This window comes from Teleopsis dalmanni, chromosome 1 (genome assembly GCF_002237135.1).
Source record: "Teleopsis dalmanni isolate 2A chromosome 1, ASM223713v2, whole genome shotgun sequence".
Classification (NCBI taxonomy): Eukaryota; Metazoa; Arthropoda; class Insecta; order Diptera; family Diopsidae; genus Teleopsis; species Teleopsis dalmanni.
Genome location: NC_051846.1, coordinates 171,928,201 through 171,940,944, shown reverse-complemented (window position 1 = coordinate 171,940,944; position 12,744 = coordinate 171,928,201). Strand labels below are relative to the sequence as shown.

At 29.7% G+C, this 12,744-nt stretch overlaps 1 protein-coding gene across 1 annotated transcript; it reads right to left on the bottom strand.

The window, feature by feature from the left end:
• Positions 1-165: 165 nt before the first annotated feature.
• Positions 166-12,670, bottom strand: LOC119666715 (centrosomal protein of 162 kDa-like). The gene is made up of 9 exons (XM_038075997.1): positions 12,599-12,670; positions 11,047-12,058; positions 10,766-10,979; positions 10,425-10,693; positions 10,209-10,374; positions 8,236-8,297; positions 2,359-2,540; positions 2,116-2,268; positions 166-291 (listed from the first exon to the last, which is right to left on the bottom strand). The coding sequence occupies exons 1-9, from the start codon at positions 12,668-12,670 to the stop codon at positions 166-168; spliced, it is 2,256 nt and encodes a 751-aa protein (XP_037931925.1).
• Between the last annotated feature and the right edge of the window lie 74 nt (positions 12,671-12,744).

The following is a 12,744-nucleotide window of genomic DNA, read 5'->3' as shown; positions in this document are numbered from 1 at the left end:
ATAAACATATTGTTATAAACGAATAGTTAAAAACACATTAATTTTTATATTTTCACAATGAACACATATTTTTTTTCATATATTAAATAAAAATATTATTTGAATATAATTAAAATAATAAAATTAATTTTTATTTTCATAAAAACTAAATTAAATTAAAATAATTTATTTATTATTGTTATCGGCAATCATTTCCTCCAATGCACCATTTAAACGTCCTTTACTTAATGCTTCTACAAGCATATGTAGACGCTCTTCTCGTTCTGAATGACGTCGCTCCAGTGATGATACCTTCAATAAATAAATTTATTTAATAAATTTATATTTTTCACATATTAAATAATAACGGTGAAATTTTTTATATACTTGTACGTTTCTTTTTTTTTAATATATTGAACAGCTCCATAGTTTACATATCCCATCGAAAAATCTTCTAAAGTATTAAGTGATTTTCTTTCACAAAATTATTGACAATTTTCATTTGCATTTTATTTGATATATATCAAATATTTGATATATCAATAAAATAATGTATATAAGAACCAACATTTCTAATTTCTGAAATATCTTTGCAATCCTAATTAAGTTATAGAGCACTAGTCAGTTAGTGGATAGTAAAAAGATTTTAAATACAGGAGTTAACACCGACCCCATTAGTGCAGTGAAAAGGAGTCTATACTTTCTTCTGTACTTCTATACGTAAAAGTTAACTCTTAATAGTTAATACCCTAAAATATTAATAGCGAGCTACAGCTCTCTACTTGATTTTTGTTTGCTTTCGAAAAGATTTAATTAACATACCTTTAAAACAGTTTTAATTAATGGTACCTTTTGACTTTTTTCTTCTCCTTTTCTAACCTACAACGTATGGCTTTAATTAATGGTTACTATTTTTCTAACTATCCCTCTAACTATTTTTTTAAATGCCTCTGAGTCATAGTTACAATACATATTATTGATAGAATTCTATAATCAATTCTATCTCCTGCACAGATATTGTATTGGAGAGCTACAAAGGAAGGTATTACGATAATCAGTTTCATATTATTTCGAAAAAAGACTAATAGGCTATATCATATAAACTGCTATAGCCAGTTTAATTGTTGCTAATAGGAAACGAATATCCAAAAAATTGATTTTAAAAGAAGCCTTGTGACACTTCATGCCAGCTTATCGACACTAGAATTGACAGAAATGTCCTTACTACCAGGTATCTTATCATTTATGAAGTTAGCTGATAAATATATCGACATTACGTTCAAAATTATATGACGTTTTGTAACCAGCATCGATTTTGCAAAAATCGGTAGTTAAGGACTTAATAACCACATGGTTTTTTACAGAGTTTTATTGCCTCTTCCGTAAGAATATACATTCCTAGGAGCCTTTTTCGTATGTGCATTAGTGCAGGGTATTCAAACAGCTAATGTGTGCCCGATTCCTTATACTCTTCACAGAATCTACAGTTTGTATCCGTAAGTATAACCAGTTTTGTAAGGTGGTATTTTAGTCTACAGTGCCCTGTTAGGATTTCTGTGATGATTCTAAGTTTTTCTTTTGATAAGTTTATACAATCCTGGTATCTCTTATTGTTATAGGTACTAATAAGTGATTTGGGTTGTTTGAACCCTGTGTGTTAGATATTTTTACACACTTTTTTTTGTACTCTTTTAATTATTCAGTCTACTTAAAAGGCTGTTACATTTTATTTTTATAACACATGTCAAATATTTTAATTATAATTTGTATTACATCAGCTAAATAGTTTTCAAGTAGTTTACTTAGTTTTTTTTTTATTAGAAACCATTAAAATTACATAATATTTTTATGTTATTGAATATTATACAATATGTTGTTTTCTCAATTAACAAGATTTAATAATTTATAACAAAAATATATTCAAAAAAATGATGTCTCTTCGGTATTGTATAAGATAAAAAAATTTTTTGGATTGTTGCATAAACAAAATAAAAGAGATCATTAAACTTGTACAATTAAAACTTCAATTAAAAGGCAAGTAAACAGAAAATAAATTGTCACTTCAACTAAAATTTAACATAATTAAAATGTCAAAAACTATCTTTGAATGGCTTTGCTATTGAGTGGCTCAAATACCTTAGCTTTCAGCGCATAATAATCCACGGGCATTTTACGGCGTTTCTGTAGTGCGAAGGCTTCATCACGTTCATTTAAGCGCTGCTGTAAAATGCGTACGGTTTCGTGACATGAGGCGAGTTCACGTTCATGGGCAGTTTGAAGAGATTTCAGCTGTAAAAGCGTAAAAGTGTGAATTAAAATGTCTATCTGAGTATCATAAATTTGTTGTTTTTAATATCAATTCGATTATGCTTTACTTACATCTTGCAGACGCTTGTCATGCAGCGTCTTGTAATCCGCTTCCAGTAGTTTTATCTTATTTTGTGCTTCCTTAAGTGCTTGACTCTCGGTGTTTGCTGGAGTTTGATCTGCATTATGCGATGCATCGTAATGACGTCTTGAAAGTGTACTAGGCGTGCTGTGTGGTTTGTCTGATTTAAGTGCTAAAAGAAGAGCAGCCAATTAATGAAAGCAATTTTAAAATTTTTGTTTTTAAATAAATTTAAATAAATTGTTAAAAATTTTTATACAATTATGATAATGATAATAATTATTGTCATGATAATAATTATGATAATAAAAGTAGCGCAGTGAAGTATTTGTTTTATATTGTATGAAATTCGGAAGACAACATCAATGTTCATTTGTACTGAAACAGAAACTGACCTATCATGAATGATTTTAAGCACTTTCAAAAAGTATTATTAATGTATATATATATATGTATTATAAGATCCACTATATGTTTGTTTGTTGATCGTTTTTGCAGCACAGAAAAAGCTTTCGGATTCAACAAGTACAAAACCACTTTCCTTTTGTTAGTAGTAATCGTTTGCTGATAGATGTAGGATCAGCGTTCAGGGTACCGGTCAGTACTGTAATAAAGTTAGCTCATTACTTTATAACTTACATAAAGATCTAACCTAATAAAGAAGCAGTTAATGAAATATGCGTTTCAGATTTAATTTCTGATTTTGCTAATACATATATATACACAGAATTTTAATAATGTTCAGAAAATCAATTGAAAGAATTATTCAAAATTTAACAAGCTATAGCATTATTTATCATGCCATTAAAACTAGAGTTAAGTATTAATTACACTATGACATAAGCTTATTTATATACACAAACAATTATACTTTAAATTTATTTAAAAATTTTAAAAAATTATAGTTTAATTTTAAAAGAAATATAAACAAATGGAACGGTAGTTTACAAAAGGTCAGATTTTGAAATGAATCCCAGAACCAAAAATGACGGCGATTACTACAGATAAACGATAGAATCTGGTAGATTACATCAGGTTTCGAAATGAATCGCAGAACCAATAATGATGTTAATTAATATATATAAAAGGTAGTATCCGATTGCAATTCAACAAAGCATTTCAATAAATTTCGAACATCTTAAAAGCTCTTTCTAATACACCAATAGTGATAATTGGTAATAATTATAAATAATAAGATAAAGGAGATATATCGATTGATTTCAATATTCTTAACAGCTTTTTCCAATATTTCAAATACAATGTAGCTTAATAGAGATAGACCAATTTCTCGAGGGCCACAATTTTAAAACTTATATTATTTTATTGTTATTTAACGTCAGTTATGACGTTAGTGACTATTTTACATAATAGAAACTATTGTATTTGTTAGAGAGGTTTCGAAAAGTAGTGAATTACAACAACAAAAATTCTTTTATATTATTTTAATTAATTGAATTTTTGGCTGACCATACATCTTGAATATACATATCTTGAATATATATATCTTGAATATACAGTTTTGAATATTGTTAAATTACCCATCATCAGAGGTCTTGAAATTATTTCTTATATTGAATTTTTCCTGAATCAATTTTTAAGACTGCCAGTACCAAAGGTTGAACTCGTATCTGCCAAATATGAATTAAACGCTGACTTAGAAGTTTAGTTTAGTTTAGTATGTTTTATAGGATTTTAAATCATTTCACAGACGTTAAGTCGGATATGGCATCAAAGGCTTCATATTAAACTTAATTAATTCAAACCATTGAATTGCCACATATTTCTGAAATTGTGTCACTCTTCGCAGAACTTTTTAATTAAATATGAGAACGTAAACAACTTTTTTGCATAATAGTTAAAATACCTAAAAGCAGCATTATGGGACCACTCACTAAAGACACATTAATAGACACATTTGTAGTCTTATCTATTGATTATAATCCAAGTCCCTTGATAATATTATTCTGCGAATAAAAGACTTGCGAACTCATCAGATTTAATCAGATTAGATTTCATCGATTTAACTATTATATTATATTTGTTGTGTTAAATTAACAAGGAACAAATATATCAATCTGGCAACATCATTCATTTGTCAATGCATTTTGTGCTTAATCATTTTATTGTATTTCAATTTAGTCTTAATAAAAGATTCATGTTAACAATATTATATTTAAATAAACAGCAAAGTTTAAATTAATAACAAGTAGTCACATTGGCGTTTCAATAGAAATGTTATACCTAGGACAATACAGACGACCTTGACTCCTCTCGTCTCATTGTTGAGACAAAATACTTGAAGAGTAAATTTACTTGAAGAGTAAATTCGTCTGAAAGAACAATGCTAGTTTGATCACTGCAATATTTTAGGCCTTAAACCACGAAACTTAATTTAAATCGTAAGTTGAAGTATTAGGTTGTTATTAAACAATATGCTTCAGATTTGTAATAGTGATTTAAAGCCTCTTTGAAATTGTAAACTACAGTCACGTGAGACTTAGATAGATGCAATAGTTCAACATTCATAATTAAGAAGCACAATGACAATTGAAAACATAATTATTTAATTTCCTTCCTGATGAAGGCAAAAGTGAATTTGGGGTAATATGTGTATAAATATACTAAAAATAACGTTCAAAATAAAAGTCAAAATTCTTAAAAAAACAAAACCGACTTTATAATTATCCAGACCTACTTGTAATTGGTTTTCGACTGAGACTTTTTTCTTTGCAAGGTTAAGAAGAAAATTTACCGAGAACCTTCTTGAAATAAACACTTAATTTGAACCAGTACACATAAATACCATATGTGTATATTCGTATATCACTGCACATAATCCATGTACTCCGTAGTAGCTAAACAAAATAATTGCTTATTGTTAATTATACTACAGAGATTATAATAAACTGGTCTGTTTAACAATAAAGTGTTCTTACAGTGGACTACAATCGACTAAGATCCCCGCGAGGAATAAATTTCAAGCATGTTTAACCTACATTGTGAGTACGCTAGACAATGACATTGACATTATCTTATATGCACAAGACTAAAATTATAATAATAAATTATCTCAAATATTATAACAAGAATTTTAATGTTGTAATATTTAAATTTTTTTAATTATCATAATAAACTAGGCAACACAAATAAGAAAAAAAATTTATTACATAATATAAAATAAAAAAAATAAAAAAATTAAAAAAAATAAAAAAAATAAAAAAAATAAACAAATAAATTTATAGCTAATTTCTACAAATTAATAATGTTACATAATTTAATTTAATCGCATTGTAAATGCATAATTTTTTATAAAATTAGTAACGATCATTAATTAAAGCTTAAAAAATACAAAAGTTCGACTTTCGCTTTCAGTTTCAGTTTTCTTGCTGCCACAATTAAATGTTGGAAATATTTTTAAGAAGCACTGCGACAAACCTAAAATAGTTTAAAAAGAAAGGTACAATAGAAAAAAGTGAAGAAGTAAGCATACGAAGAAAAAAAAAACCATTGGAAAGATGATCAATTGAACGACTATCCAGTGACATAACGTCACTAAGTTGGCGGCGTATTCGGAATGCGACACGTATCGTAGGTGCGTTTCTACGTGATAGCAAAACATTATCAGTTAAATGCCCGATTATCATATAAAAAACCGAGCTACACATGCCATCACTCACACTTCTTCAAATCTTCACATATTCACATATTCACACATTCACACACCCTACACACTCCACCTCCAATGGATTGGTTCGCACTGATAACGGCTACAAACAAAATCACTTCGCGAGACAAGCTCGGATTGTCAAAGCATATTCAGTCAAGTCAGTTAGTGATTAATTTTTATTGATATGAACATTTTGTACCAGCAGTAATCGATGCCCCATTTGTACGTGCCTTCACCACTTGCGCAGAGAAAGTCCGTAAATCACTTGAAACCATGTTTGAACCGGCCGTAAATGCGCATTTGTATGAGAGGCTCTATCCCTATCGGGTATTTAAGAAATTACACACTTAACGAAATTGAAACTATAAATCGTTAATTGCTACAAAAACAAAAAACATGAAATTGTTATTGTTATTATTATTGTTGCTGCTGCTGTTGTTGTTGTTGTTGTTGTTGTTGTTTTTAAATATAAAGTAATAAATTATGATGTGTGCGAAAATGATACAATATGTTTTTGTAAAAAAAAATATATGAGCTTTTAATATAAATAAATTAAATTAATGTTTCAATTAAGAGATAATGAATTGGCGCCTTAATCGATTATCTACAGAAAGTTGTGTTTAATAGGTAAAGTGTGATATAGGCTTTTCCATTTAATTTCCATTTTAATGTTTTAGTTGTAGGAGTGTATTTTTCTCTTTAATTCTGGCACTGAATCAAAAATAGTGGTAAGAAATCCAACTACAGTGAAAACCAGTTAAAGACATGCCCGCTCTTATATCTGCAATGTTACTAATATAGCCTCCAGGTTTCTTAGTATGCCCATTAGCTTCTGTTACATAGATCTTTAAACAAATGTTTTTTCGTCTCCTATAAATACAAACTCCCTTATACACAAGAGAACAGATTGCAAGCGGTCTATAAAGTAAGTGTACCAACATATATTCTATAAATAATAGTGTTAGATCTTGATAAAAAAAAAAACAATTTACAATGATTTCTTTTTTCGTACGAAGTATGTCCATTAGCGTTTGTTAAATAGATCTTTGAACAAATGTTTTTTCGTCTCCTATAAATACAAACTCCCTTTTACACAAGAGATCAGATTGCAAGCAGTCTAAAGTAAGTGTGCCAACATGTAGTCTATAAATAATAGTGTTAATTCTTACAAAAAAAAATTTTTTTTGTTAATTTAGTAATAGTTAATTTATATAGCTGTGATTTATGTGTTAGTTTTTATATCGATTGTTTTTTTAGCTGCATAAGAACTCAAAGTCATAACACAAGACAAATATATTGTGAAAATGAAATTTTTCTTATTATAATCTGGTAAATAATTTCTCATAACATTTATTTTTTGAATATTATTTCCGACATATGTCCGCCATAGATACAAGTTACATAGTCCATTCGATCAGTTCTATTTTTGACTATTTTCTGCAATAAATGTGTCTCTATTGCGTCAATGGTGACATGAACATTGGCTTTTATTGCTTCAAGAGTTACTGGTTTGTTGGCATAAACCAATAACTTAACATAGCCCCATAAAAAGTAATTGAGAGGCGTTTAATCATACGAACGAGGGGGCCAGATAACAGGATCACTTCTGGAAATAAAGTTGATTCTAAATTGATATCGCAATTAATTGATTATTAAAAATGGGAAGTTGCGCCGTCGTCGGCTTGTTGAGACCAAATGCGAAATGTTGTCGGTACTTAACTGATTAATTTCTGGAACAAAAACAAAAAAAACGGACTGATAATGCCGTCAGCGTGTAAACCGCACCAAGAAGTCAATTGTAATGGATGTAATGGTGATTCGTTAACGGCTTGAGGATTATCTTCACTCCATATAGGGCAATTTTGCTTATTGACATAGACATTTAACTAGAAATGAGCTTCATCACTAAACACAATTCTTCGATATGATCTTTGCGAACACATTAATTTCTTTCAAAATAAATTTTCACAATCTGGAAACGTTCTTCTAGTGTTAATCGATTTATAATGAATTTCCAAACATTACTAAGCTAAAATGTCTTAACAGTTTAATATTCTCAGCTGTCAAACCAAAATTATCGATATCGATAGTTCTTATGCAGTTAAAAAAACACCCATTATATAACACAGCAAGTACAAGCGCTTTGTGGATTAAGTTTCTGACATTTAAAGTCTAAAATTACAATAAGACTAATAAATACTTCCAAATCTCACTGATGATGGATATGTGGCAATATCTGAAACGTACCAAGAACTCATTTGACTAAAATATAAAAAAATTTCATAGGATATCAATTTTTTTGTCACTATCGTCCCATTTTCAATTTGAAATAAATTTCTTTTTCATACGGAAAGAATAATTTACAAATAGATATTTTTACTATAATCAAAAACCTCTCTCTATCTTTCATTGAATTAAATCAGTTCATCAAATTTATTTAGGTGAATCATCAACCTTGGTCGTCTTAATATATAAGTGGTTTTAGATGGATAACCAGTTGCTGCTGAAATAACCTCTAATATCTAATCTAAGATCATATTAATGAGGTCTATTTAATCAACTCACTCAGCTTAGGGATTCCTTGTGATATCTAATCCAAAGTGCTGTTTGACGACTAATTTTCGTAGATAATATAATCGCTATGTTCTATTATTTTAATTATTTTAAAAATTAAGTCTAATAATTTGATTAACAATAATTAACAACTCAATATTATAGTTTACAACTTCATCTGCATTCATAAAGATGTCAATTGATTTGCAAGTAACAAATGTACCTTCGATTTGATATCGTTATATGTAGGAGTTTTCAAAGTTAAAACTTTTACTTATGTATCACCTGACGGGTTTTTTTTTATTTGTAACAGATCCGTCTTGGATCTTTCATTTAAATATCACTTGATGGATCTTTTGATTTGTAAAAGTTCCATCTTCGATTAAATTTAATCTATATATCGTGTATTCGATGTATCAACGAAAAATTTTTTTAACGATATTCGATATCACAGTAACCTTAAATATGAACTCTAAATAAAAATGTTATAATCTATACTTTTTACCAATATTTGCAAGAACGTAAATTGAAGTTTACTATTAACTGTTTTGTTACGGAAACTACATATTTTATAATAGATGTCTATACTATAGATTTTAAATTTAATGCTTTAATGAAATTAATATCTATTAAAACAAATGACTATAGTAAATAAGCTAGAAAGCGATAATAGTACAATATTCTTTATTATAAACGGATAATACTTTCTAGATCAGTGGTGGGCACAGAAATATGTTAAAGGGGCAGTACAACAATATTCACAATAAATACAAAATTATATACCTACTCATATTCAAAATTCATAACACCAAAACGGATTTTAGTATTTGCTACAGATTCCCCCTATTATTTCTACTTTTGATTGTTACTTGGAACAGTAGTTATTTGCGTAAATTTTTAATGCTTGTGGATGAGCATTGCATTGCAAGTTGCGTATCATAGCTCTACTTTTGTTAAAACATGTTGGTAACTATTTTTCATACGCTTAATCATATTAGGTGTATCAGCACAGAAATTGTATAACGATGGATAATAAATGGTATTACAGAGACAAATACATATGAATAAGCAAAAATGATTATAAACCACGGAACGCTGTTCCAGTGTTGTTTTACGTTATTATCATTATTGTTGTTCTTGCTGGAGTGCTTATAATTGTGATTTGCAAATATATCAATAGAGGAACGGAATAATTGAATTGAGCCACTGCATGACCATCGCTAATCTAGATCTATTTCTAAATACATATACAAACACACATATTGTAGGTAACGAAACTATATGTATAAATTATATTATTTAAAACAATCTGTATACTAAAGAAATGAAATCTTTTCAAATATTTAATAGTTAATCAAATATTTTATCTAATTTGATTTGATAATTTGATGTTTATGTTGTTTTTATTAACAAACAAAATGTATTTAATGTTTAAAATTTTGCATATTTAAAAAATTTTATTTTGTTACGTTTTATAATGCAAATGAAGAGAAAATGAATTTAATTTAAAACGAAAACTGTAGCAAATTTTAAATATAAAAACAAATTAATAAATAGAATCTGACTCACCTCTTTTTCCTTTCAACTTTTTTTGTCTTTTTGCAATTCTATCAAGTTAACGTGTCAGCGCTTAATGGCTTTCTTAATGGCAAATCAACGAATACCGCTAATGTGGCCAAAAGATGTGCATCTTTTTTGAGCGGCGTATAGGCAGACATTTGAAAATGGTGATCATGATAGGAAACAGGCGTTTGACGCAAGTCATTGAGATCCGTAGTTGGGCTTGCTAGCATTGTTTAAATTGGCTTTATTATTGCTTGAATTTCGTCTCTTTGCTGGAGCTTGCTGAATGCTGATTAGAGGTGCCGATGGTATTTGTGCTATGATCTCGTGTAGAAGTTTTTGTGTTGGCTGTTTGTGTGCAGGCCGACGTAGTTACTCGCACTGTAGAACTAGTGTTTTCTGTCTCTTCTTCAACAATTTTAATATCATCAGTTTGTGTAGAATTATTGTAGTACTGCTCAGATTTTTTCGAAACAAAATAATCGAGTGTACGCACTTGAGATTCTATCTTTTCATTTAATTTTGTGTTGATTTCTTGTAAACTGCAATTATGTATGTGAAGAAGAATTCGTTTACACACAAATAAATTTTTAAATTATTGTAGAACAACTTACCTTAAGACTTGTGTTTCTAAATCAGCAATATGTGTTTCATATTTTGCTTGTACTGAGTTGAAGCGCGCTTGTACGTTGGCCAGTATTTGTTGTGCTTTGAGATCCTGTGCTTTGGCATCTGCCTCCAATTGTGCTATACGTTGTTCCAATAGTTTGCGACTATTTAAATTCTCTTGATCGTTGCTAGTACATTTTCCAGGATTTTTAGAAGCAACTATAATAGAAAAGATATGATATGTAAAAAACAGAGTCAAGCAATCTTCAACTAAATAATGACACACCTATCAATGCGGAAACAGAGTCAGGATGTTTACGCATCAAAATACGTTCCATTTCCCGACATTGCCGTTGCAAATCCTGTATAACTTTAGTATCTTTTTCTTTCAGTTCTTGTGCACGTTTTTTGTCTTGTCGAGTTTCTTCTAGTTCTGTTTGCAATGCTTTCTGTAATTCCAAAGCTTCACTGCGATCATTACGCGCTGCTTTCAGTTCCGTACGCAAAACGTTTGCACATTCTGTCAAGTGTTGCACATCTAACTTCAGCATTTCCGATTCCTCCTGTAAATGTGAACTATTGTCACGCAAATCACGGTGCAACTGCGCTAAAGAGTCATGCTGTATGCGCAAAGACTGTAAACGTTCTTCAGTATCTTTAAGTTTTTCCTGCAACTGATCAATTTCCTGCTTTAAGACATGTTCTCTAGTCATGAAACTCATGGATTCAATCGGCGATGTTACCGACGAAACCATATGCTTTGGCGAAGAGTTGACAGATTTATCAGAAAAACTTTTTACAACCGCAGGTGTAGGTGTAGGTGAAAATATATTTTTATGAGGACTTAACGTTTGCGTAAATTGTGCAGAGTGTGTGTGACTAGCGATGCCGCTGTCAGGTGTAGTTATTGATGAGCGACGTACTGCGCTACCAGAATTACGTCGTTCACTGACACTAGGACTGCAGGCTTGTGTAGCATTAAAATTCAATGGCGATTTATGCGTGGGACTTGGCATGTACGCCTGTGATTGCTGCGTCTGTAACATACTGTCAACGCTGGGACGTCGATTAGTAATGTAATCAGATTTCGTATGTTCTATGCTTGTGCGTAAAACCGATAACATTCTAGACATGGGCATCAGGGCAATATTAGTATTAGATGCATGCAGTGATTCATGTGCATTTGAATTGAGGTGCGACACATTGTTTGTATCTAAATTCGTGCCATTTGAAATTAAACATGGTTCATCATTAACTGCCAACTCAATAGTTTCTATGCCTTCGGTTATTTCTTCCATCTGCAATGTATTAATAAAAGAGAAGGTTAATTTTTTTTCTTACAAGACTATAAAAATTTATTTTAAATTAAAGTAAATTTTCTTAAGTTTTTGTGAATGTAATTTTAATGATTGTTAACTGCGGTTGTTAGTTTGACGGTAATAATGAATATCATTGTGTTATCAATTGAAAGAAAGTACATTTATATTTATTCTTTGCTACTTGTAGTATGAACATATAAAGCATTAAGTGTTTTTGTCGAGTAGTTTTGTCGTATCTTGCCAACACGTCTCCAAACATGCATCTTTTACATAAAATCTTCTATTGTTTTGCAAGTTTCAACCGCGCCCACTCCCTTAAAATATTCAAAAATTCTGCCTGGCAGACACAAGTTCACAGAGTACCAAATAGAAATTGTTAAGTGCATTGTGTTTCTTGAATAATAGAAGTACAATGGAGCAAATTTTGAAATTTTTCAATACATTTTAATTCTATTTTAACAAATTTTATATATATAGAAACGTAATATCTTTTTTTTATATCATCTTCAAGTCTATTACAGCGATTTTTAATGACTTTTCACATATCAGATCATGCTTTGATGGTTGCGAACTTTCTTTTGATACAGTCATGATTTAAGTACGAGTCTGTGTCTACAAATATCTCAAAAGATGTTTTTTTTGCTTTATTACCCAACAAAAGGTTG